Source organism: Poecile atricapillus, chromosome 1 (genome assembly GCF_030490865.1).
Source record: "Poecile atricapillus isolate bPoeAtr1 chromosome 1, bPoeAtr1.hap1, whole genome shotgun sequence".
In the NCBI taxonomy this organism is placed as follows: domain Eukaryota; kingdom Metazoa; phylum Chordata; class Aves; order Passeriformes; family Paridae; genus Poecile; species Poecile atricapillus.
Window position 1 is genome coordinate 152,067,900 of NC_081249.1, and position 27,858 is coordinate 152,095,757.

The 27,858-nt window shown below is 37.6% G+C and overlaps 1 protein-coding gene and 1 long non-coding RNA gene across 3 annotated transcripts in view; one reads left to right on the forward strand and one right to left on the reverse strand.

Moving 5' to 3' along the window:
• The window catches only part of AQR (aquarius intron-binding spliceosomal factor), a 49,935-nt gene extending 47,708 nt beyond the window's left edge, over positions 1-2,227 (forward strand). For both annotated transcript variants that reach the window (XM_058855823.1, XM_058855829.1), the window contains one exon: positions 1,713-2,227. In XM_058855823.1, coding sequence (XP_058711806.1) covers positions 1,713-1,958 — 246 coding nt within the window. In that variant the 3' untranslated portion in view covers positions 1,959-2,227. The remainder of the gene's footprint in view (positions 1-1,712) is intronic.
• Positions 2,228-21,684: 19,457 nt separating this feature from the next.
• Positions 21,685-26,943, reverse strand: LOC131585997 (uncharacterized). The gene is made up of 3 exons (XR_009279071.1): positions 26,391-26,943; positions 26,057-26,224; positions 21,685-22,327 (listed from the first exon to the last, which is right to left on the reverse strand). It is a non-coding gene; the product is annotated as an uncharacterized LOC131585997 (long non-coding RNA).
• Between the last annotated feature and the right edge of the window lie 915 nt (positions 26,944-27,858).

The following is a 27,858-nucleotide window of genomic DNA, read 5'->3' on the forward strand; positions in this document are numbered from 1 at the left end:
GGGGATATACAAGGAGGACACTACTAGAATTGCTTCTTACACTGTACCTTTTTTTTTTTACTAATAGTGAAGTAAGCTCACACTTTTTTAGAAACCCGGTCCTATAAACACCTGACAAGACTTGCTTTGAAGCCAGTTTGCCTAATGTTGTTGGAGATATTTCAACCATGCAAAATGTTATGTGATGAAAACTTAGTAGATTGTGCGGTAGATCGGCCACATTTAGGTGTAAATGAATAGCCCTGTCTAAATGGAAGTGTACACATGTCCTGAAGAGCAGTTGCTAGCATCTAAATTTTACCAAAAAGCATCTGTGTGACACCTTAATCAAATATGGTTTTCTCCAATTCTCCTGCTAATACCTGTTACTCTTTTTGCCATCCTAATCTTATCCATTGCTAGCTAAAATTAGTTACAAAAGTGCTGTTTTCCTACTGCAGCAATGAATCACATTCTCCCTTGCAGGAGAAGCCAAGAAGTGAACTACTGAAACAAAGCAAAGCTGGCATTAAATTTCTTTTATTCTATTCAGTACAACATTATTATTTTCCTTTTCTTTTACACTAGTCTTTAAAGTAGTTGTAAACAATGTGCATCGAAGTAAGTCACAGAAATCTGAGTTTGTCTCGTATGTCAAGAATGTATTTTTGTAAGATCTTTGGTTTGGAACTGCACTTCCCCCTGCACAGATGGATATAGAGACCAGTCTGATAACTTCAAAGTCTACAGAAAATGCTTTTTATTTCGCTGCTGGTAATCATAATTGATTTGTAGATTTGACAATGCAAATTTGTAATATTGGTGTCATAATTGAAGGTAAAACTTCACTGTAATTAAACACCTCATTTGTCATGTGATACAAAGTTGTCTTTTGAGCAAAACAAAGCTAAACAATCGTCAAGTTTTTCAAGATTGCATGTCATTAATTGATCCAAAATATTCTAAAGAAATATCCATTATATCATTAAATAACATCAGGCTGCAAGAAGTATGAGCTTTTTTAGTATGAGCATTCATCCATACTCTTCAGCTTAATGGATTCCTGGTATTTTTTGTCCAGTTGTGTTACTTGGCTACCGTTCCAGCCTTTAATGTTTTGCAAACTACTTTTTTGGTTGTAAGCAGAGCACTGAATACACTAAATTACTTTTTCAGAAGTGTTGTGTGGAAATATTTAAGTATTGTTTAACTGTTAGTGAAGCTTGAATTGTTCTACATTTACAGTTGTGCATGAAACTTGTTTAAGTACAGATAACATTCACATGGTATTTCAGAAGGTGTTGCAAGGGGAAATTATGGGTATGAGTTATTGAAGTCAGACCTGTTGAAGGCATCAAAAACCAAGGTAAACCTATCTAGGAGTTTGAAATGGTAACAGATGAGATTAGGGTAGAAATATGCCTATTGTTCCAAGTAGAGATTTAGCATAACCCTATTTTCTGAGTGTTTGGGATAATAAAATGTGTTTTCTGTCCTTGAATTGGAAGTCCTGAGATTTTAACACCCTCTTTTCCAGAAAAAAATGTATCTAAGATGACTGTATTGTGACCATTATTCTAATTCATATATATAGGTATGAAGTGTTTACAAATGGCTTCTAAATTTTAAGTGTTTATTGTTAACTTGTTATCTAATGCAAAATCCTAAATATAAGATGAACAGTTCAAGCTAAAGTGTACAACCTTAAATTCCTTCCTTTTTCAATCATCCAGTATTTACTGCCCCCACCTGCCATGATTGAAGAACCAGAACCGACACAAACTGGAGAGACTGAAGTAGAAGGTGAAGGTCAGGGCATGCAGGAAGATGCAGCAGAAGGAAGTGAAGTGGTGGAAGAAGTGATGAAGGAAGGAGAATTGAATGTGGATGAAATGGACGAACATCGGAAAATGCCAGAACACCCTGGAAGAGACAGTGATAGTGGAGACAGTGAACCTGAGAATGACATTGAAAAGTGATTGATGAAATCCTTGTCCTTAATGCATTTTCGAAAATTGACGGGGAAAAGAGCAATTAGAAAAATAATTGCTATTTTTACATTGACTTTCATTAAATGGTTGCCTGTGTAATACCTGTTTGGCATATTTTTCACTGAATAATTTGTGGACAAGCAAGGTGTTTGGCAAAATAGTTCTTGTCACTATTGGTAATGTAATTTGTTTAATGGCCTCAAATTATATGCATTTTCCTTTTTATAAGTTGTTCAGTAAAGATGCTTTTTATACCAGTTTTGAATATTCGACTCTTAATTCAGTCACCCATTAAACCTCACTAAGTATATTCAGTATTGGTCAGACATGCTTTATAGTTTCCTTAGTGTTTTGCCATGGAGAATTCCTTATGCAGAGCTGTGCTTGTATACTCTGAGATGATGTTTTAGGCATAGGCTCAGGTTCATTAAGATATTTGGTTGTATGTCTGAGAAATGTGAATTGTCACGGGGCTTTGAAGTGTTCAGAAGCTTTTGACCTTAGTGGATTCTTAGGATTTCAAAGGCCTTTGAATTGAAATTGTAGCAATTTCTCATCCCTGACTACCGATGTTTTTAATTTATTATTCTTTACAGAAGCAGGAAGGATGCAGTTTTTCAACAGCACTGGGTTCTAAATTAGTGTTTTGAAATAACAATATTTTCAATAATTTAGAAATAATTTATTTGCTTGAAGAAGGCACAGTAATTGCCCAGGCTAAAGCCACATAAGGAAGAAAAGTGAAAGTAGTTCCCTGAATGCAGGATATGTAAAACATACAATATCAATATTAATGACGTAAGGGTCGAGTGGGTTTTTTTCGGGGTGACTTCTGAGTGTGCACATTTCATAAAGTGATCAGAGAAAGGATTTTCTGACTCATGAATACTTGTCATCGTGTCAGATTAGTCAGTGGTTTAATGAGATTTAGGAATTTCCAAGTAGATTTTCAAACACAGCAATAGCCCTACCTTTTGCTGGCAAAGGGAAAACTCTCGGATTTCAAGTGTTGCAGTTGTGAAGCTGCCAGATGGACTTGCTAGAATGAATAATTAGAGAATAATTAAGTCCCAAGCTTTTTTAACAGCATTGAAATTTTTTATTTTTGTTAATATTTTTAAAGTATAATACAGGAAAAAATAGTATCAAGTTAAATGTATGCCAAGCTCCATGAAATGCACCTTTTGCATACCAGTATGTGTATCAATTGCATACCATCTGTGTGTGCTGGGATCTCATCTGCCCCTCTCCACTCATTCTCTCCCTTCTCTCAGAGGGGAGCTCAGAAGTAGCAAATCTAAGTACTTACCTTCGGTACAGTGTTCTTCTTCCTTTGCTGAAATTAAGTTTTCTCAAACAAGAAACTAATAATAATGCAGAATTTGTGTTCTATCCTTGTGTGTTTTGATTTAAGGGAGTGGACTGAATTCAGTTTATTACTGAATTGCCTGCCTTGGAAGAAGGAATTGTGTTGAACATATGGTTATTAAGTTTCAAGCAGTAACAATTGTGTTCATGCAGAATTGAAAAATACTCAGGCCACAAGCAACTAGCTTGAGTGAGGGTTGTCATCTTTGTTTTCCAGGTAATTTTCTATAAATATTGAGTCTGATAATCATTTACTTGCTTTAGTATTTAAGGAATTTGAAAAGGATTCTGTTTTTTTTTTTCTAAAATGAATAATTTAACTGAGAAAGATTCTGTAGAAAATTAGGACAGAATGACTCTTAGCAAGCAGCCGAAGCTGAAAGGGGCTCGGAGACCTTTTTGAGTTGTGCAGTTTGCAAGAGCCAGGGTCCACACCTGGCTGTGCCATGCTGCGTTCTGTGTGCAGGCTCCAGGTGTGTCTGGTCACTTTGGCTCAGTCTTTGGAGAGCAGCAGCCAATTATAGACTTGTCCTAGACAGACCTCGGGGCTGCCCTAAAGTCAGGAGTGGAGTTGCAGTGGAGGTTGTTTCTGGCTAAAGTGCAGGAAGAGCCGGTTAACTGCAAACAACTGTAAAATCTTGAACAGCTTTAATGTGCAGCTTTCTGAGGCACCAAGCACCTCCTGTAAAAACCAAAAAAGGTTTTCTTGAGCAGAGCAGGTCATTCATTATCCTTAATGCCATCTTCCACATGTTAAACTAACTTGACTTTTTTCAGAGACATGGAGGTGTGAGGAGAATACATTTTCAGGAATTTGGGAAAATTGTGTCTTTGTTCTATCAGTGGTTGGAAAGTTCTTGAGGCTTTGCTTTGGAGTGTGAGGTCAGCTTTGGGGCCTTTTACTTCCAAAGCTTTTTAGTTCTGTCTTTAATTTTTGGTAAAGGATGAACTTTGTCTTTTCCACCAAATTAGGTTTTTTATGATTGATTTACATTTTTGTTCAAGAAAGGTGGGAGAAGTGAAGGAGTCTAAAACTGTAATTTTGATCTACATCTACCTGGTTTGTTTTCCAGTGGCAATATTTGCTTAGGATTTAGCATCTAGTGAACAACAATATCCAGTTGTTAAACTAAATGTATTGAAATTAAAAAACAACAACACAAATTTAATTACTTTGAAAAGAATATTTGAATGAGCAAAATCACTGTTTAAATAGCTTTTTAAAAATTGTTTTTAAACATTATTACAAAGAATTATTATAGCAGTGCATGAAAACCTAGTGACCAAAATTTAAATCTTTCTGAGGGCAAGATCCTCCAAAGATATGAACTGGAGGAAAATATATAAAATTACTTTATTTTATTGTTCCAAAGCTGTAGAATAAGAAATCCATTAAGGACGTTTGAGTGAAACAAACTGTTAGTGGTTTTTCTTCGTATTTATTTAGCCAACATGAATTGCCTCATTTTCCTCTTACACTGAGTCTGTAAAACAACTTAGTTACTACTTTGCAGACCTGCTTAGAGACTAGTTTAGAAACAGCTCAACCCTTGGATGCTGATGTAGCGCTAATGTAAAAATGATACTGTGGGGCAATGTCCTGTTCATTTCTGTAACAGCCAGAAAAAGAAAGGTAAAGAGCAATTTACTTTGGGTTCTGTCATCCATATATAGCTGAGATAATGCAATATAAAAGCATGCTAGTTTCCATCTGTGACTGAAATAATGCAGTAAGCGCAGGTGTTGGTGTTATCAAAGAAAATACCCTGGTAACTCTCAGAGTGAGGTTTGCTTTTGCTTTAGTCTAAATGGACTGTGAAAGAGCTTGACAAAGGTAGTGGGTATGTCAGGACTAGGACATTCAGGAGCAGTTTTGCCAAAGGGAAAAGAAGGGACAAGTAAATGTAAGATAAAAAATATATATAATCTATAATATTAAATATAATAATATATTATAAACTTCTGAAGATAAGGCTGTTACTTTTTGCTAACCTACATTATATTTTCTTTAGTGGTGGATACCAAGTACTGCTCTCTGTGCTCTGTAACTTCCTCTGGAGGGGAAGCAAGCACTGGCAGTTTCCCTTCCCTCTTGGAATGGATCTTGTAATTTCTTGGGATATAAAAGGCTATGAATCCTGAAGGAAAGTATCCTTACGAGGAGTAGAAATTAAGTAATTTTTTAACAGAATGGCTTTGCTGACAGGACAAGGGAGACCAGCTTTCTGAAATCATTGAATTCTTTTAAAAGTCCTAGAGGTGGTGATCACATGCTAGATAAACATGGTGACATACAATTCTACTGAAACAAGAAGTAGGTAACGCTTGAAATCTTGTAGCAAGCGGACAAAAGTGAATGTCCTGGTCAGCAAGTGAATCACAGCCAGCAGCAGTCAAGAAGCTGTGAGTGCTGCTAAGATATATGACAGCATAGTTTCCTTTTGCCAAACATGCTTATGCTCTCAGGAGAGATAATCAATTGAAAATGAATGTCTTTGTGGGAGTTTTGGAAGCTGTTTTTATGGCCCTTAGTGTTTCCTTTGCTGTGCGGTTTCTCAAGCATAGTTCTTTTACAATCCTTTTTCTTGAAGTATTGGTTGCTTAGGTACCTGATGGAGAAGCCCAATAACAGTGTGATGTTCATATGCTATAATGTTTTCAAAGAATGCTGTTTCCATTGCAAATTGCAAAAGAATGTTCTTGAAAGACTTTCAGCTAAGTATCCTCTTAAGTCATGTGTTTTCCTAAGTTTTTGGGACGTATCTGAAAAAGTACAGTACTCAGAGTTCCAAAATTTGCAAACATGGGCATCTACAAAATTGCTACATTGAAGACAATAAAAGAGAGAGAGAAAAAATAATTGCAGGTACTCCCTCTCAGTTTCTAAACAGTACTATTTCAGACTAAACACTACTGCAGTAATGAGAAAGTGATTTTTTCCCCACACTTACGGTAAGAACAAGGACAGATCATCTCTCTGGGCCTTACTCTGGCAGGGCTTTAGCTTAATCTAACCAATATAAGGGATAATGTAATATATTGCTATTAGGAAAGATAATGTGTTTTATTTATCTGCCATTCTGATTTTTCAGTCACCTTGAAAAAGGAGCAAGGGCAAGGATAATTGAATCAAATAATAGCATTAATTAATTAATTATGCAGAGTAGTGTGTTGCTGTATCATTATATCTGGAAAACAATATTCAAAAAGAAGCTGAAGAGAAGTTGTTTCAGATGTAGGTAAAAAACTTTGCTGAGTTCAGGCATTATCTTTCTGCTTTACAAACACTGTCAGAGCAGAGTATGTTTCTGTATAAGTATGTTTTAAGAAAATGTAGACCCAAACAAAAGGTTGAGCCAGCTGCTGACAATGACATAGCTCACCTATAGCTGTCAGTGAAAAAGCTATGTACAATAACAGTGCATGTTTGCTTAATCAAACATTAGAAATTCGTGATTCCAGAGGACAGCATAAAAGAAGCCAGCTGGATGGCCAAATAAGGATCAGGAATACATCAGTCCTGGCACCATTTGCAAGAGATAAAAAGAAGCCGCCCTTATTGCATTTATCAAGTGTGAATTCCTAAATTGCTGCAACCCCCTGTAAGAGAAGCCCTGCTACACATCTAGAGACGCTTCAGCATCCTGCTGTGCTAGTCTGACATCTCTTGTGTGTCAAGAGCACTTATTTTTAGATGGGACAGTCGTTAGGGACAGAACGTATCTTAGCTACTGTAAAGGAAGAAAGGAAGTAGTTCAGGGGCAGCAGAAATGGGTAGGGAGAAGCTCAGTATAGAGGCACAAAGATTCTGTTTCTGACCAGAAGCCACAGCAGTTTAGGCTTGCCCTATTTTTTCAGAGTGATTTTTGGCAGCAGCAGTCATGTCCTATTGGGCAATACCCTGTTTTCTAAAATGAGACCATGTTTTGTAAGCTGAATCAGAGAGGGGAAATCGACTCACTGATAACCCTCCTCTGCTGAGGACACATTCAAGAACATTGAAACAGGACTAACTGGGATGAAAGAAGTCCAACTGTGGAAAGGTTTTCTTGCTGTCTATCACTGACAACCCCTGGAAATGTGATCAGGGTTAAGTAAAAAACTGCTGTGTTGTAATTATGCAATGTAATGCATGATCTAAATTTGAAGAGAACTCGTGCAAATCCATATATTGCCTCTGTACAGCTCTGAATTAAACCTGATAATGACCAAGTTTAAGATAAGAAGAGATGATGGTTTTTGCAGATGAGAAAGATATACTGAAAATTACTATTCTTTGATCAGTTGAAATATTTACTGAGACTAAGTCTCTATTAAGAGTTTTGTGGTTTCATACTGATTCTAGTGGAGAATGCTACATATCACCTTCAAGAAAATTTTGAGTTCTTATTTTGCAGGCTGCTTTTACTGATTGCCTGCTGTGTATTGGTCTGGGTTCTCTTATCTCTCTTGATGTGTAGTAGTGAGAAATCTTATGGAGAGCAAGGCCAGAACCTATGGCATTCAGTTCAATTCTGTATTATAACTGTGTATATAGATTATTGCAACAGCTGTATTTTACATAAACTTTACGTGATGAACTATGTGTTTTCAAACATAAAATTAATTGCATTATTTGGAAATTTCTGTGGGATATTGTTTTCAAAAATAATGGGGTACTAGACATGACAATTTTCCCAAAGCAGTGCTTTTCCCAAAAATATTGCAATTTGTTGGACACTTATTTATAAACAAACAAGAACTGTTTAAGCACTTGCCTTTAGTAATGTACTTTTCCCCTTACATGAATTATACATTTTTAGGAAGTCAAAAGGATGAAATAGAAAGTAAGAAGTGAAGTATTTAAAAACATCAAAACCAATCAAACAAAAAACCCCACCCACATCAAAAAAACACCCTAACATATTTGGTTGCTTAAAATTTCTGTTGTTTTGTTTTGTTTGTTGATGTAATTAGCACTGAAAGAAATTTAAAATTTGGAATTTCACACAAAAGGAAAACAAACTGTGACCAGTTTGGATGTTGAACCATTCCTGCACTACCACTTGAGTTCCAGTTTTGAAAAATGCCAACCTATATGCAGAAGTGTCACTATAATCTTCATAAAGTTCAAGCTATTGAAATTGTCCTAAATGCCCTGCCTTCCTGTCCTGGTAAGAGATGTGGTATCATTCTGGTTTTTCCCTTGTCCAGACTGTCCATGTTTGAGGCACCTGCTAGTTTTACTCAGCGCTAAGAAACGCTCAGAAATTTTCACAGGCTCAGTTCTTTATCTCATTTGATCTCTAATGTACTATGAACTAATCTTGTTCCTGCATACACAGATACTTCAGTGATGGGACAGTTGTCCTGGATTGCTCCCTGCTCCTGCAGTGTTCCCCCACTGGCGTTCTGTCAGTCTGAGCTGCGAAATGAGATGAGACACTAAGGACAGCTGCTGCTCCTGACTCATCTCGGTGCTCAGTACCTTCCTGTAACTCTGAGTTGAAACCATCACTGTGCATTGGAAACAAATACTGAGCAAACACAGCAGGTATAATATTTTTATTTTTGTTGATTTAAAAGCAAATATCAGTGGAAGTACACGTGCATATCTCATGGAGTGGTAAATTTATATCAAGCTGTTTCTAAAGAGAATTTCTTACTGTAATCACAAATGTAGTTTTGTCAGTATGAAGCCTGAGATTTTATATAAATATAAGGTAAAGCCTATTTTGTAAATTATTAGTTTTTGATACTATTTCAATATAAGGAACTATAAGTGAATATGTTCCTAAGCTTTCTTTCTATGTAAATACACAAAAAGTCTTTCAATTTAAACAACATAAGAGGGTTTGGCCTGCAAATTTAAAGTTATTCTATTTGCATTTATTTTATTACATTTAAAATTGATGCCTTATAGTGTTCCAGAATGAATACAGTGGAATAAAGGGCCAATGCAAGTTATTGTTATTGCTGATGCTCTACCATGGAGGAGGAGGTGTGGAGAAAGCAATCCCTCTCTTACATTTCTGAATTCTCCCAGGAAAGGAGAGTACTAGAGGAAAGCATGTTTCACCCAAGCTAATGAGGCTTTGGGTCAAGAGTATTTATCTTGATCTGCCTAAATGTTAGAAAAAAATGATAAATTTACCCACATACAGATTTGTCCTAGAAATTGCTACCCAAACTTTTGTGTTAAACCGGGACCTGGAAGGCAATAGGTATAAGCTGGTGAGACCATTAGATCAGAGGTACACAATATGCCATGAGCACAGTGTGAGGAGATGCCCAGTAATGTGTAGCAGTAAGCTAAATACGTACCTCAGTGGTTTAGCTTTAATTTATGAATGTAACAACAGCTCTGTGTTTCTTCTGGCAAGGTCTGGTAAATGAGCTATAAATACATCTTCTTTGATAAAATATTTTCCCAATTGGCACCTGTCTCCACCTTAGGCTACTTTTCTCCTTTGAGAAGTGAGAGAGGCAACTGTGTTTGTTACTGTTCTCACACTGATGCCTTCAGAGCCGAGCTCTCTTCCACAAGTCAACCAGAAAAGCTTTAGTGGGAATCTTCCCCTACCCTCTGCCTTCTGCCTCAGTTTGCTGTTAGTAGGAACTTCTCAGCTCAGAAACTTTGCTGAATGAGTTTTGCAGCTTTTTGCACTTGAGATGTGGCCACATTCAACACACAGTTGAAGGGAAAGACATAAGCTTCACCTTGCAAGGTGAGCCTCTGAGAGATTAATGTGGAAAAGAATGAATGTGCTCAGAAATCTGTATAAGGTTTATAAGGGTAACTGTAACAGTAAAGAACCAAACTGCCACTGCCTGACTCAATGTCAGCCATGTACATAAAGGTCTCTCCTAAGCCACACAACCCCATGGCTTTAGGTTTTCAGGTTGTGGTTTTAGATTTGGATGTTTACATGCTGTTGTATTCACAAAAGTTTTGGATTGGGTAGGGGTTTTTCCTTTCAGATCTACCTCTATGCTGTATGGGTATCAGTATCTTTTCAAATCAGCAATCTTGAAGACAAGGAACAATTATTCATAACAATCTTTTGGGTAACTCTGAGAAAATACTTGAATATGTTCATAATGTTTTCACTGAATTTTTTGGGCTTCCGCCATTTCAGATACTCTTGTAAAATCTGCTTTGTTGGTGGGATTCCCTCACCCAATAGAATAAGAAAGACTATACTTTCTTATCTTGTTCTAGCTTGAAGTCAGATTTGGGACATCTTAAATATATTCATAACTGAGAAGTCTGAAGACAGATTTAATTAGCTATTTGACTAATTTGTTTTGGAAAGGCAATCAGAAATTAAGCACTAATTTACAATATTATTCTGTGGGTACATGTTCAGAGTGAAGGATTTGTTTGTTTCCTACTGGAAGAAAAAATTCAAACCATCTCCAAATTAATTTTAAGGGCCTGTTCAGCAAATATGAGACTGAAGATATAGTGCCACTATTTTCCTATGTCCTGTGCATTTTCTTTATTTGAATTTGTTCTTTTGCTTGACTGTGTGTTTAAAATTTAAATTTTCAGCTGGCAAGCTGTCAGGCTTGCCAGCAGCATTATAACTCTGAATATCATGACATCCGTATACTTGAATTTTCAACCAAAATATTTGTTTAGCAGCTTCAGTGATGAAATAAATTTATGAAAAAACCCCCACTTCTTCATATACACTGTGAAAAAAAATGTTGACATAGTTCAAATTGACATATATTTACATTGACTATAAGATGTTTTGTTAAACTAAATGCTCAACTTGTGACAGAGAATTTCTTTGAGATATCTCCACAAGAAGAAAGTTACTTAGAATATCTTACAACATTTCGCTCTGATGTGATTTAATATAGTCCAAGTGGGTTTTAACAGAAGTTTTTGAAGCATAAACATAGTTGAATTATAAAAAAGCTGTCTATACAAGTGTCTGTTAAATGCCTTTTAAAAAATTACCAAATGCGCTAACAGAAATGCACACTGAACATTCCCTGGAAGTCATAGAATGTCCTTTTCATCCAGCAAAATGATGGCAAAGGCAAGGAAATTGGAGGATTTGAGGAAGTGCTTGTATAATGAATATAAGCAGAAACTTTCCCATAGGGATTCTGGGACGTGATCCGTCCCTCTCTGGTTTTTCCTGTTTCTTTGGTATGCCTGTACCAAAATCACAGAATTGCAGAATGTTTTGGGTTGAAAGAGTCCCACAAGGATCACAGACTCCAGCTCCTGGCCCTGCACAGGACACCCCAAGAGTCACACCCTGTGCCTGAGATCATTGTCCAAATGCTTCTTGAGCTCTGCCAAGCTGGTGCTATGACCCCTGCCCTGGGGAGCCTGTTCAGTGCCCAAACACTCTCTGAGGGAAAAACCTTTTCCTGATGTCCAGTCTGAACTTGCCTGACTCAGATTCATGCCATGTGAATGACATGAGGAATATACTCTTTCACAGTGATCACAGTGGAGTTTTCTGTAAGATCACTGCAAAACTTTTCTACTTATTTTTCTATTCCTGTCATGGAAGGAGTGGAGGGACTAATTTTTAATATCTTGATGTGTGCCATGTCTCTTCTCCAGAAGTTTTCACTAATCAAAACATGGCATGCATGTGCATTAGTGTTTATCTTTAGTTTCCCTGCCTCATGTTTTTTGTAGCTGAGATCAGAAGAAACTTACTGTATTCACTAAAATGCATCTGCCAAACCATGGCTCAGGGTGGAAGCTGCATCTTCAGCTCTTCAGAATAGGTGACATACAAGGGTCTTACCAGGGCAGCCATCAATGCCTCTTGGGATGTGCAGTCTCTGGCTGATGCTGGTGACTTCTACACACTTCTGTGCTTGCCCAGCAGCTCCAGATAGCCCAGCCACCAGCTGGGATTCCATGAGCCAGCACAAAGATGTTTCCTGCCATGGTTGCCAGTTGTCAGGTGTGAGTGTTGGGGAATGTCAGGCTCAGGAGTGCAGCTGGTCCTGTTCAGGTGACTCAAGAGGAGACAGACCCATGTTGAACATTGTATTCACCTGGGCTTCCTGCTTTGGTGGGTGCCCGCTGGAGAAATTATCATCATTTAAATAGTCATAAATCTGTGCTGTCAAGGTAAGGAAGGCTGTTTTCCATATATTTTTCTGCTTTTACTCATAATTGATAAATTTGTGTACTTTACAGTATGATACTATAAGGCAGTAAAAATTCACACCTGGTAAATCCACACCTTTCCATCTTTGAGTGCTTCTTTGGTCCATTTTCATTAACATGTATGATGAAAACTGCATAAATATGTTAGTGTGATCATGTGATTGTGTTAATATGATTAGTGTGATCGCTATGAAATTTGTCCATGAGCTACACTCTCTAGGTAAAGCTATACTGTTCAAGAAAACATTCTTTCTGGTTGTACTTTAAATGTTTTGTAAGAAGAATTTGTCTGAAGAAATAGAACTGTATATGTTGACTATACACCCAGATACTCTTATTTTTCACATCATTGTTTACTTTGTTATGATTTTAAAGAGGTACCTCCTGTGTGTTGTTCATGTATTTTATTAACACCTGAATTAGAGCAATCTGTTTAACTCAATAATACTGTAACATACCCAGTTATCTCTCATTAGGCTGAGTAATACTGCATTTACTACCCCAACTTTTGCTTTTCTTTCTCTCTCCTTGATGTCTAACCCCTTTATCATTTTGTATATATAAATAGTTACAACAGTCATCTGATAACCAAGAGTGCACAGAGTTCTTGGATTCTAATTTTAATGGAATTTTTTGAGCAGTTTGTATTTTTACCACAAAATCACAATTATGAATTATTAAAAATCAAACATTGAGAAATGTCTCAGTATTTTAGATATGATGATTTATTTTTCCATTGCATCCTTTTTCTAAGTTTATTTAGTTGTTGGACCTCTTACAAGACCATCAGAAAACGGCAGGTTGTGTTTTCAATTGTGTGGTGTTATCATACTTATAAATATATCTGCAATTTTCCAGTCTGCTGGACGAATGAGCAAGGCAGAAATAAAATACTCTGACAGCTCACAACACATCTCAAGTCATTGGGGAGATAGTTGTTAATAGTCTTGGTGGATAATAGGCTTGATGGATCTGTTAAATAGAGCACGTAGTCTCAAAGCTCATCACAGGGAGTAGGTGATAATGAAAAGAACCAGCAGATATGCAAACTCAATTAACCTGCTACTAGTTGTGTGCAACCTATTCCTCATTAAACCAGAAAATAAACAATGTTGTGAACCTGAGATATTCTGCCGCTTTATGGACCATCCATAGTCTAATTCTTGGGATTTTATTAATGTATTATATTCCAAATATGTTCTCTTCCAAACATTAATTTTATTCTTCATATGTAGACATATTTTTTCATGCATTGAAGGGACATTGAAACCTATCTCTGCAGAGCTGTGTTAAAAATTTGCATCTAAGTCATTCTGCTAGTCTAGAATGCTACTCATTAAAGTGAATCTGGTATTTTCCTTTCTTCCTCAGGAGGAAACCCCAGAAGTCATGTGTGACTTGGTATTTTTTAAATTAGGCTTTTGTTAAATAGAGGAAACAGATCGTTCTTGGCTGAAAATATCTTTCACTCACTCCCTCAAAAAAAAACCCAAGAAAACATCCAAACAAAAGAGGTCTATCTATGTACCTCTCTATGCACTTGCAGTCAAAATCAACCCCTCTTTTCCATGTCAGTGGTTTCAGATGGCAGACTGCAACTGCGTAGTGTGGAGATTATTTTGCCTCATTGTGCTGGTGTTTCTTGGCTGGCCCACAGGCGTAGCCTTGTGTGGCCTCTAAGGATTCCTTTCTCCTCTCAGCTCTAACAGGACCTGGTGAATCAAGTGAAGTGTTGCTGAAGGGCGCGCGTCAGGGGAGGCATCATGCTCAGAGTGCATGCCATGGCAAGCTCCTGTGCTAGGCAGTCGAGACAGCTTTGCATCAGACAAGCTCTCAGCTGTAGATTGCTGGGTCTCATAGTTTACTCTGCTAATTCTTGCTTTTCAGTTGTGAACAACCTTTTCTCAGTTTTTAACTGAGAAATTTGAATTTCTCTTGAGCATGTCACGGAAACCTTAAAAATCCTAAAATATACAATGGAAGCTATTGTACTGAAAATGAGTAATGATACCTTCTACTTAGAGAAAGTAGCTTACTTGGAAAAGACAGATATAGATGCATTTTTCAGGTTTGGAACTCAGTGTCAAAACTTAATTATTTAGAAAAGATTGAAAACAGGAGGATTGGGCAGCCAAGGTTATATTGTGGAGATAGACTTGAATGTAAGTAAGAATGAGATTATAGGGCTGATGAGATGTTGTTGAAAGACTTAGGGGAAAACAGTGCACCCAGGAATGATACCTATCTCCAACATGGGTGTGGAAACCTGTTACTACTGTGACAGTAATATTGGTGAAAGTAAAGACACAAGCCTTGCTGGGGAAAAAGCATTATGGTGCTATATGATGTTGCTACTGAATTTCAGCTTCCTTTTTTAAATCTCCCTGAAACCTTTGTGCCAAGACAATTCAGTGAAAGTATACCATGCTTGCAAAGTCAGGAACCTAAAATCAGGAATGTTTCTCTTACAGTTACTGATTAAGTAGAAGTTAAATTACTGCATATATTTTCTTCAGCAGGGGTTTTAGTATCACTCTGGGTACTACAGGGACATGTTTTGAGTGTGATACTTTAGACTTTAATTTATTCAAACCTATTCCAGAGCTTTTCTGGGATATGTAGAGATTAATGTATCATCTTGTTCTGCAGGACCCTTGGAAAACTCTGTGGTGAAGAAGGGTATGGGAAAATGCCTGAGGAAACCAGAGTCCATCTTCTCCAGCCTACAGCTTTACAGAACCATCACCAAGGCTGGTTTACAGTATTGATGTAATGCAGTTACTTGCTAAGTACTGATAGGGAAGAATAGATAGGGAAACAACCCCCAAATATCTCTCATTGTCTGTTTTTGAGGATGTACCTAACCATTAGGGTATAGTGAGAGACTCAGTCCTTTATATAGCTACCCATAATTACTCTTGCAATAGCTTCTGTCAAGAACTGCCTTGAACTTGGTTCTGAGTGGTAGTGATATGTATTTCTACCTCAGAAGGAACACAAAAGGATTACATATGCTATTTATGAACAAGCTACTGCAATTAAAAAGCCATTGGAAAATAAAGTTGGACATACCTGATAAATTTTTGCCATTACTTTAGAAAGTGGTTTCAGGCTGTGAATCCAAACTGGCAAAAAAAAAAGCATCTAAGCTTTGAAGATGAATGGTATTTCAGAAATACCCTTGTCCTCATTTAGCCTCAACCTTCAAGCATCATCTTATGCTGAATTGGGTGGTGATACACAGGAGAAATTTAATATTTTAGAGGATAGGATCAGAAAAAAACACAATGCTGACTGAGGTGATTCACTGGGAGGCTTTTTTGCTGATTCTGTTCTCTGAAACATTTAACTTCCCCTGTGTATTAACATGGGAGCTGTGAATTCTGCTAGGGCAGAGCAGACAGATAAAACTTACACATTAAACATTCATCTAACATTCATGTTAATATATCAGGTGGAAATATGAGATTTAGATTGGGCACAGTATGTGTTCTTGATATTAAAAATAAGAGAAATAAATGCACCCAAACTCAAACCCTAAATTTAGTATGTGGTACATGTGATGGACTCCCTGTAGGTCAGCTTCTAAGTGCTGGAATGACTGCATATTTTTTGTTTAACTTATTTAGCACAGACAGGATGACTCAGATATTTTCTCTTTTCTCCCTCTTTTATAGTTCCATAATAATCAAACAGAATTGAAAAAAAACTTCTGAAAAAACAGATTTTCTGTTGAAAGCTGATTTTGAAATATCTGTATGTAGTTACTTTCTGTTCTGCATAGAAATCCACTTTTTAAAAATCAATGTTGTAATTAGATTTCCTTCTCAGTCATAAACGTTGCTGCGTGACTGCCAATGATTGTGCTGGCTGGTAAAATGGAGCCTCCAATGTACAAACATCTTGAAGTTACTGCTCAAGCCCAGCAGGTGCCTCCTGGGAGTACTGGAGCATTAGCTCTTCATGTCATTTCTGTCACACATCCAGTTACAGACCCACAGGGTACCAACGTGTCAAGGCTGTGTCTGTCCCCAGAGTCCCAGGAGCATTTGGGAGAAGTACACTGTGAATTAGGATGTTGAATGATCTCTGTGAGCACCTCTTTAATTTGCTCTTCCTTCCCCATCTCTCTCAAATTAAAAATTAGTAGGTGATTTCTCAAGAACTTTTGGATTGCAATGAGTTTTGGAGCCCACCAGTCAAGACAGATGTGAATGTCAGAATAGCCTCCGTATTTCCCTTCCCTTTCACTCTTAATGTCTTATCCATCTTTATTCTCTTTAACTCTTTCCTCTATTTTTTCCTGGTTTTGTTGGGTTTTCTTTAATTCATTATAATTTGCATACTTTTTTTTTCCCAGTAAGATTTTTTTTTTTAAATTTGAAGTTTCATTAATTGATTTTATTTTCCTTCATGATATTTTCTACCTTCTCCATTACACACTTTACTTTGCTAAAGTCCCTTTTTATATTTAAAAAGCTGTTTTTATGCATGACATAACAGTTGTAGAATTCCTTGTGCTGAGTATGTCTTAAGGGGCTGTTGCATATTGTTTTGTGTTGTTGTGTTTTGGTTTTTTGTTGTGTTGTTTTTTGGATCACAGTCTGTTAAACCTTACATTATTAAGTTTTCTTGTTCAGCCATCCTTGATCAGATTTTGGACTGCATCCTATTGTTTATTATTTCCTAGTTGGAATGGGCCTCCAGCATTAAGTGTTCTAGGCTGGTGGCATCCAAACTTTTTTGATTGCACACCTCTGTCAGTAAAAATTTTGAATGGGCACTTCCAATCTATGTATATTTATTAATGTATGATTTACGTATGAGTTCTACTATAATAACACATTCTGTACACTATAAAATGTAAAAAAACCCCAAATTAGAAAATGAATGAGATAAAGATGAGACAAACACTTTTTTTTTTTTTTAATCTTATCTATTAATAATAGAAAGAGTATTTTTCTTCTGCACCCCAGTGGATTGTGTTGTGCACTCCCTTGGTTCCTTGCATCCCACTTGGACCCCATAGCATTTACTTTTTGTAACATTCTTTTCCCTTACTCAAATTTAAGTAGAATCAGGATAATTTCTTCCATTTTCCTCTTAGTTTCCTTTTAGAGTTCATCTTTATCTCACATGATTTTTTTCTCTGCTAAGTAATTAATCTCTCATGATATCCTATGGGTTGTTTTGGTAGCAGTGACATTTTTATATCCAACGACATTCTTCCAGCAGTTCCAGAAGCAGGAGGTAAACCAAGAATATATGTTAAGCTGTGATTTTCAACCCCCGTGTGCTTCTGTGCACAAGATTTTATTTTTAATTTTCATTTGAAAATTAAAGAATTTTTAAAATACATAAATTTATATTTTTAAAATAAAATTAAATAGTGCAGAGATAATTTTCCTAAAGGTAAGGTTTCCAATATTTAATTTCCTTTTTATTAATAGTCGAACTCAGAATCTTACTGCTCTTGGGCTTCAGGTGGGTATAACTGCTGGAACCAGCAGTACTTTCTAAGGCTTTCAAGCAGATCAGCTTGGAAAATAATGGCTGAGCAAAGGAATTTCTTCACATTGACATCTATGTCATCGTGTTAAAGTCACCCATAAAACTGGATTCCCCCAGGAAAACACCAGCAGGAATGGGGGATAATTAAGAAGTTTGAGGACTTTAGGACTGATGCTTAAAACACTGGAGTGCTACTTCTAAGAAGATTTTTTCTTTTTCAGATTGATGAACAATTTCCTGTTTATCAGTAAGTCATCTAACCTGTACCTCATTGCTTTGTGCATAAAAGCCTCATAGGAATTTTGGGAGTTTAAAATTCACTAAGAAGCATGATCATCTCTGTTATATCAAACTAGAAGACCTTTGAAGATCCAGAAAACTACTGACTTTAGGACAGAGGCAGGTTGTTAGCTAGCCCAGGACTGCAATTACAGTGCATATTCTATCTTTTTCTCTTAATGTTCAGGCTTTGAGACCTCATTTAATTTATATGCTTCTTAGTGTATATGCTTCCAGGCCAACTGGAATTTTCAGAATATATTTAGGCACAATATTTTCAATATTCATTCTATTATTTATTTAATCTTGAATTTATTTTATGCTTGTACGAAAATGCATCTTCTTCCTGGTGTTATGAAAATTGACTCAGCAAAATAATATGTCAGTCACGTAGTTCAATAGGAATAGTCCAGTTTCTGCTGTGGTTTGAACTCTCACAGCATCCTTTCAAGGTGACAACCTAGATTAACATTTTTGTAGGGTACACAGAGATTCATAATTAATGGCCAGAGTAAATATGCTAGCTATATTTCTACCAAATAAATTTTTCTTTATCCTTGGGCATTTATGCCTTCTATTTAACTACAAATAGTTGTTGTGTCCTTCTTAATTTGATAGGAGAGCAATATAACTAGACAACTCCTCTTGGGCTTATTCCAAAGTCTATAAATTCAGTGAGAGTTTATTAAGAATTTTGGTATGGTTTTTATGAACTCCTGTAACTTTCTTCTGAAGATTTTCTCTCAAAAATATCAGGTTTCTGAATTTGCTGGAGTTAGTTCCCATTTTTCTTGGGCTTGAGTACCTAGATCCTGCATTCTGAGTGCAATAGTTTAATTCTTACAGCAGCCATTATTTAGGTAGTTTTCATCTGAGTTGTCATAGGGTCCTCACTGGGAATCAGCTTGACCATGAATGACAGAAAAAGGAAAACAGTGCAGACAAATCTTACAGAAGACAAAGTATTTCTTTTCAGTTTCCAAAAACTTTAACAAAATTTACATTTCAGAAGAGATTCTGTATTTAAGGCCTTAACCTTTAAAATGGTATCTTTTTTGAAGGCATCATAGATTTTAATTGTTATTTTCAAAAAAGTATGTGTGGTGTGCTATATGTAAGGTAGGCTGGAGGTGCTGCATACCTAACTCTTAGTTGCCTCTCAGTCAGCAGGAATCTAGAGAATTGGCACAGATGGGTTGGTTCCACCTGCAATATGTGAGATGGCTTGGAACCCTCAGCAGGTAACTGCTCTTTTTTACTAATTTTTGATTAATCCTTTGTCTCAAGGCCATTTTATCTCATTTTGAAATGCAGTATGCTATATTTGAAATTTTCTTCATGTCAAGCTATGTCATGAGGACAATGCAACCCAAGGGAAGACGTTTTGCACTGGGAAACAACTGCTTATCATGGGAGTTCCTCTGAGGAACATCATCATTCCTCTGAGGGCAACCTTGTGGCCTGCTAGTTTAGATACCATTTTGCAAAGCAGGAAAACATTTAGATTTTCCTTGTGGTGACTGCCTTTGGTTGTACTATTTGTATTATTTTAGAAAATATTTTATGGGGAAATAATTGCTTTATGAACCATTGAATTGACCTTTCTGTTCTTCCCTTAACATCTACTATGCTTAAGGCAACCTATTAAAACTGTATTTTCAGCAACATTTTCCCCAGTTGACTTAAATGATGAACTTTTGCCAGTGAGATATTACTGATTTCCATCTGGTGCTTTCTCTGATCTTGAATTACTGAGATTTTAGGTAGGTTACCTGTTCCTTGAATATGCATTTAACCTTTCAATTTTTACCCTTTTTTTCCCAGAAGTTTTTCCTGGGTTTTGCAATGATTCAAAAATGGATCATTGTTGCCAAGCTTAGAATAGTTCCTGTTTGTCAATTCTTTACTGGATGAATGATAATCAATTGAAATTTTAGCTATGCCTTAACAGTATTTTAAATGGAAAATTCTATTGTTGCTGTCTACAACTCCTACCTGTAGTACATACTAGTACATACAAAATGCTAATTGAAATTTGAATTTTGGACATCTTTGTACCAAGCATAAATAATTACCAAGTTTGATGAGCCAGTAACATAACTTTCTATATTAAGGATGGCAGTAGCTCAAATAAATTATTCCAATACATTGGAAATCCAGCATTCTGTTCTACAATTAACTCAGAAATTCCCCATTTTCAATCATGTTAATGAAATGTTGGTAAGTGCTTAGTCTTGTATAAAACGGGGCTTTTTAGCAAGAAAAATGAGGGACACCCCGAGTTTTTGTTTGTTTTGTTTGTTTTTTTCTCTTTTCTGTTGCTAGGACTTTGAATAAATAAGTGACAAAGTAAGTACTGGTAGAAAATATTTCCCACTATCATTCTAGAACATGATTTAGAAAATTATTAAATCCTGAATGTAATCCCCCTTTAGTCCACTGAAATTGTTTCCATTACCAAGCATTCTATAATGGCCTAAAATGTGAAATTCTCATTTCACTCTGATTTTTTGTTGTGGTTTTGTGTTTTTTAGCCTGTAGGTACTTAATACAAGTAGCGTAATAAATGCTCTCTGAGATCTTAAAAGTCTGTCAGTACTGTTAAAATGTTACACATATATTTTACTGATAAAATTCAAAATGTCAGTCTGCTATGGATTCTTGTTAGTTGTAGTGAATATATTATAGAAATTCAGGATTGGAATTAAGATTGCATTACTGAAGACAGCTCATTGTAGGATATTGATTTTGTAAATATTTGGATGTTCCTTATAAAACACACTAGGAAGTAACTATTGATAAAATCTGGTAAAAAGCCTAATCCATACCTCCCCAAAAATGCAGCCATAATATATTTTCCCTGTGAAAGCAAAATTTGTGATCCAGTGGCTGACTGCCAATTCAGGAAATGGAACCCATATTACATAATGATTCCTTCACCTCTAAGCGTAGATTTGTGAACTCTGTCTTTCAATCTCTCTCTTTTACCCTGCATGAGGAGAATTGAATGGCATGAGTTGAATAAAATTTGCAATGATATGCAATCACAATATATGAATTTACAAGATTTTATTTTATTACACATAAACTCTCTTTATAACATAGCGTTGATGAAGCTTCTTCAGTCTTGTAGGTAGTTGCTTAATTGCTAATTGTTCAATTTTCAAGGAAATCAAATGGTCAGCAAGATTCCAGAGAACTTACATTTTGGTTATCAGAGTTTTAGCTTTGCTTAATAAACTGTTATGTTTGAGATAATTTTTCATCTTTTGAAAACAGTGAGACGAAAATAATTTTTCTATTGAATTTTTCTGGGGGACAAAAATACAGAAAATACTTAGAAACAAAACTTGGGAAAAAATAGTTTCTATCAAATAAATTTTTTTTCTTTGTAATTCAGATAGTTTTTTCTGCAAAGTAAATCTGTAGTTTCGTGGATTTTTTTTTAAACTGTAAGAAAGTGAAATGAGCTGACTTGAGAGCATTCTTTGAAAAATGGAGTAGCAAACTTTTGGGGTAAATGTATTTTGAAGGAGCTTTGGTTTTTAGCAACACAAATAATTTTCCCAGAAAGTTCCAAGCCAATCTCTGCATCATCTGGTTCTACACCTGAATCTGGTTACTTCAACTCCATGTAACACAGTGCAGCTACACCCTCTCTTAATAACTGAGCTGGTTTTATTTAAATCATCTCACAGCTTTGCAAAATTGTATGTGGGAACCATCACAGTTTTATGAGACTCATCAAATATCTTTGTGTTCCTAACAGCATCAGCAGAATCAGTGGGTCTTGTAACACAACATTTCTTCAGAAAGATGTATCTATGAATTGTGGCAAAGCAACTCTCTGCATGCCACAGATTCAGGAAATCTTACGTACTCATATCTGAGAGCAATGGAGTGCTTCTTATTTAATGGCAGAACTGGACTTCAGAAGCAGGATTCAATTCTTACATAAACTGCTAATTTCCAGTGTGACTTCATCCTGCTGAAGCTTAGCTTCTCATCTGTAAAGCATCACTTCTTTCTCTCCTCAGTCTATGCAGATCAAGAAATGTTGGTCCTCCTGCTTTCGCACACAATACAAGCAAATGCATGTAGAAAGATTAACAGAAGAGCAAGTATTTGATGGTTTCCTCTATTAAAGGTTAATTCTTAGTGAGAATGCAATTAAAACAGACTGTTTAATTGATGCTTTTGTTGTAATCATGAGACATCTGTCTCTGATTCTGGAAAACTAAAAGGCAGCTGAGAAACAATCTGGAATCTTGCACCTTACTTTGCAGCAGCTGGTAGATTCAGGGTCCTTTAGTTTAAAATTAAAAGAATTTCTTCTTAATGTCTAATCTAAACCTATTATTTTTCAGTTTGAAGCCATTCTTCCCTGTCCTGTCACTCCAGGCCCTTGTAGAAAGTCCCTCTCCATTTTTCTTGTAGGCTATTTTCAGGTACTGGAAGACCACAGTTAGGTCACCCCAAAGCCTTCTTTTTTCCAGGCTGAACACTCCCAATTCTCTCAGCCTTTCCTCACAGGAGAGTTTCTCCATCCCTCTGATCATCTTCAGGGCCCTCCTCTGGACTCTCTCCAGCAGGTCCATGTCCTTGCTGTGCTGCACCCCAGAGCTGATGCAGCACTGCAGGTGGGGTCTCAGCAGAGCAGAGCAGAGGGGCAGAATCCCCTCCCTGCCCTGCTGCCCTCACTGCTCTGGATGCAGCCCAGGACACGTTTGGCTCTCTGGGCTGGCAGTGCCCATGGCTGGGTCATGCCCAGCCTCTCACCCAGCAGCACCCCCAAGTCCTGCTGGGCAGGGCTGCTCTGATCTGTCCATCCCCAGCCTGTGCTGGTACCGGGGGCTGCCCTGACCCAGGTGCAGCGCCAGCACTTGGGCTTGTTAAAATCCATGAGAATCCCGTGGACCCACTTCTTGAACTTATCCAGGTCCCCTGGATGGAGCCCATCTTTCAGGTGTGTCAACCATACTGCTCAGCTTGAACATGAGCTACCAGAGGTGATTGTGGCTCAGACCTTGCAGAAGGGTGAATGTGTCTGCATTGGGAGGATACAGCAGTGTTTTGGAAACACCACTGGCAGTGGATTTGCATCTGTGCAGGGCACTGGTCTGGTAGCAGTTTTCAAAGTGCTAAATTTGCAAAGCAATACATGGATAGAGCACAGATTTACTTGCCCAGTCTGGCACACTCGCTTTCCACTGCAAAGGGGGCAGAATGGATGAAAGAATCTCATCCTTTTTTTGGGACTGATATGTGGCAAATAATACTTCTGGAGAGTGAGAGACTTAGAAGAACAAATTCCTTTGACTGCCACTCACCTCCACTTATGCTGCCCGTGCCTAAACCTCTCAGCTTCATAACAAGATGTTTTAGCTGCATCTCTAACTCACAGTGCCCACCTCATGATTTTCAGAGCACACTTAAGATGTTTTAGGTTAATTATAGAAGTGCAGCAGCACATGAGTGAGTGAAAGACACGTAGAGATGATAAGAGCCTGCAATTATGTGAAGGGTTTAAATGTTGAGGAGACAAGGAATATATAAAGCATGAAACATGGGCTAATACTAGGTGGATGAGACATAACTAAGAAAGGGGAACACCCAATGAATTCTCTGGAAATGTTTCCCAGACAATGTAATTATTAAACTGGGAGTCTCTCTTCTAGGAGAAAGATTTCTCACTTGGAAGGTTCAAGGCTTCAATAGTTTCATAAGGAACAATTTCAGATTTGTGGTGACTGCGGAACTGTCTTCTCTGGCATCTCTTTGTATGTCTGCACACACAGAGAGATTCAGAACTGCACAGACATTGATAACAACACATGGCTCCTTCGTGACAGTGACTCCTTCATGACTGTGATTTTCATCATATATTGCATGTTTGGCATTCCCATCTCATCAGGGCTTCTGCCCATCAACAAGATTCTGCTGCAATGCTGCTTATATTTCTAAAGACCATATAGCTCCAGACAGCTGTTGTGAGACAAAAGAAAACCTGTCAGAATGGCATTTTCTTCTTATTCTTGGAAATGTAAAGTTTCTTTCAAAGACTACACTGGCCTGGGGCTTAAGAGAGGTAACATTTGGCTCTGTGCTAGGACAGATTTTATATGTCAACATCTATTGGATTTAGAAATAACAGATTTTAAATGAGAAGTTGCTCTAAAATCTGCTCAGTCAGGATATACTGTATATGAAATTGTTTGGTATATTAAGAAAAATGTATTGATCTTATTGGGACATTTACAGAAAAAAAAAATCTTAAACTGAAAGGCTGAACTAAAAAAATACAGAGAGAACCTAATCCTACACATTTGCAATTTCTGGACACGTTGCTAAATACTGTAAATAATCTGAAGTCTGTTGTAATAAGTGTTCTATGCTTTAAAGCTTTTAAAGAATCATGGTGATATTTTTAAGCTTATGTATTTTTCTTTAGCCAAAAGCTGAATAGCAGTTGTCAGGATTTCAAGGCATCATAAGATCACAGTGTGATTTTTTTGTTCACATTTTTACCATGGGTAAGGACCCATGCTCTGATTTTGGCTGTGGCCACAACAGTGTCTTGTTGTGTTGAACAACGCATCTAGTTTTGCCTACATGCATATGTCTCCTATATATATATATATACATAGATATAGATAGATATAGATATATAGATATATATATAAATAGATATACACCTCTCTCTATAGATACAGACATACATATATTTAATTTTGCTCTCCTATTAATAATCATACACTCTGAGTCTTCATGCTCCTGTGTGTTCAGGCTGTTCTAGGGACATGCAGATCACGTCCACTGCAGATCTGTCTGCTCTCTAGCACCCTGTGTTTCCCTTATCTCTGGGGTCACTCCCAACATATAAGTCATGGGAAATGTACACAGCATGTGGGGGGCCCTGGTCAGTCAGAGCTAGAGTGTTTTCCGTAGACGACATTGCATAACATACCTCAGTAGGTTTTTTGCTTCTCTGGTTTACTTAAGGCTGTGATAGCACTTTACTGCAGAAAGCTGAATTATTTTGGCCAAAGGAATAACTTTAGCTGGGCAATTTTCAAGTAGCAACAAGGAAGGAAATGATATTTTGGAATTACGTACGATGTGTGGTGCCCTTTTCATTTGACCTTGCAATATATGGGTGAGTGTTGGTGTGTGGACTGATGAGTTCTCAAGTGCCTCAGGATCCTAACTGTAAGTCCTGCTGCAATAGAAATGTAAAACTTGAGGAGATAGTAGAGAAAGCAGAAATTTAGTTAGAAAGTAAACAAGAAAATACAAATTGTTTCACAGATTTTTCAGTGAGAGCTGGCTGTCTCTCAGTTCCAGGAGGGTCTGTCTCTTTCTGGCCAGAGGGAATGTAGGATGTGTCAGAGCAGGTCTGATTGGGGAGGAATTCAATGCAGCTATCAGCAGTGGACTTCTATGTAAATACTGCAACACCTCTGAACCGAGCAACAGCTGAGATAACACTGTAAACTAATCTCTAGTGCTGGCAAAGTCCATCCCTCCCATTATATGGTTTCTGTAGAAAAGATGTGCTAGGGGAAAAAAAAACCAACCATATTTAAACTATGTATGGTAACTAACCAATGACTTTTTAAAACTGAAAGCAGCATATGGTATTTTTTTCTTTGAAAGGGTGTTCTGTGCCAGGGTGTATATGCTTAGAAATCCTTGCATATATATGAATTCTTGTATAAATAGGCATCACTATCACCAAAGTATTTCCAAGTGTCTGTTTCATGTGCCTGATTGATTTAGAGAAATATATACTCACTTGGGGTCCTTATCTCACAAGTATTGATTTTGGTTGATTTTCCATCAAGACAAAGCAAACAAAGAGCTGAAGTTTGTCCAGAGCAGAGACATTGAAGCACAGTGTTTTGCTGCTTTGACCTTTTGAGGTCACGGCATTTCACAGTCCTACACAGCCTTTCTTAGATAGCTAAGGAAAAGAAAAAAACAATACATAAATATATCAATACATAAATATATATGTCTATGCACACAGATAAATGCATGCATATAAAATATATATGTGTATATATATTTATATATACACTGATATATTAAATATACATATACAGCTCTGTACACAAATGGTGTCTCACCTGGAAGAGCTTCTCTTTCCTTGCAGCATTTAAAGAAAAGCAGGAGCTATTAATATCCAAGAAGTTTGCTGCTACCATCTCTTTCAGAGTTGTGCTCATAATTGGGCACAAACCCAAGACAAACTGGGGTTGGGGTGGAGCTAACCACCTCATTAATTGTGCTAGAAACAAGGAAACTGATTCCACAGTCTGATTTCAGAAGAAATTCAAGTCCGAGGGTCTCTGACGCCCCCTTTGGATATCGTTTAGAAACAAATAACCATTTCCAGCTGTTGTCAGAGCTAAACCACCATGCGAAGATTGCTCTTTCCCTAGGACTTCTCAAAGCCCCCAGACTGCAGGTTGTATAGAATTCACAAGCTCTTTCCTCCTACATAATTTAAGATTTATATACCCATGTGATGTCTGCCAGCCTTTGTATGGCATCTCATAAACTGGACCTGTGTTTAAGCAGTTGATCCATTTGAGTGTTCCTCTCTTGACTGAACCTCACCATTCCCTTCTGTCCCAAACCTCAGTCCTCCCTGCTGCATCCTGGCATTGTTTCACAGGCAGACATAGGGCACTTTACAAGCAGAGCTCCTGGAGGACACTGTACTCCACATTATAATGAGTTTCTCTGCGACATGAGTTGACAATCTCTGCTTTCACATACCAGGCCAAACCCACTCAAGGGATGCCTCTCCAGTCTATTTTTAACAAACAAAAAAAAAATTCCTGAAGACACATGGATTTTCTAGGTTCCACCGCTGGAACAAATTATCAATGTGGATGTTTCAACAACTGAGCAGGAAAACAACTGTCACATTACATTAATACCATAGCTGGGTTTTGTCCAAGCTATTCCCATATCTTGTCCTCTGCCCCAGACATATCACTATCTCTTACTGATCTGGTCTACATTGAAAGAGCAAAAATGAGGAGTTTATGTATATGCATATTAACATAAATGAGCACATCCCTTTTTGTGCTATAGATGTCAGCCAAAAGCAGAGAAAAGGGTGATTGTTGCAGCACGTGCTCATCAAAATTTAAAAGAAGTTGATTGTGCACTGCTCCTTCCTGAGGCAACACAGAGAGCAGATGCCACCACCACGCAGGAGAGGAGCCTCAGTTGTTGGCACCGAAGTAACCCACCACTCGTAGATTAAACAGAAGCTCGACTGGCCTTTTTTTTTTTTGGTGGAAAAATGAGAAAGCGGGAGAGGAAACACCCGTGCGGCTTCCCTCGCACCCTCCGCCAAGCCCGAGCATCACGAGTCGGAGGCGCCGCACCTGGCGGGGCACCGGCGGCTGCAGACCCCGGGGGCCGAGCCGGCCTGCGGGCTCGGCGGCCCCTTCCCGGCCCTTCCCCGGCCCCTTCCCGGCCCTGCCCGGCGGCGCTGACCCCCGGGGGCTGCGCTGGGCTCCCTATTTGGCCATGCGGCGGCCGGGGCCGTGCTGCCCCGCGCCTGCCTTACATGGGCCG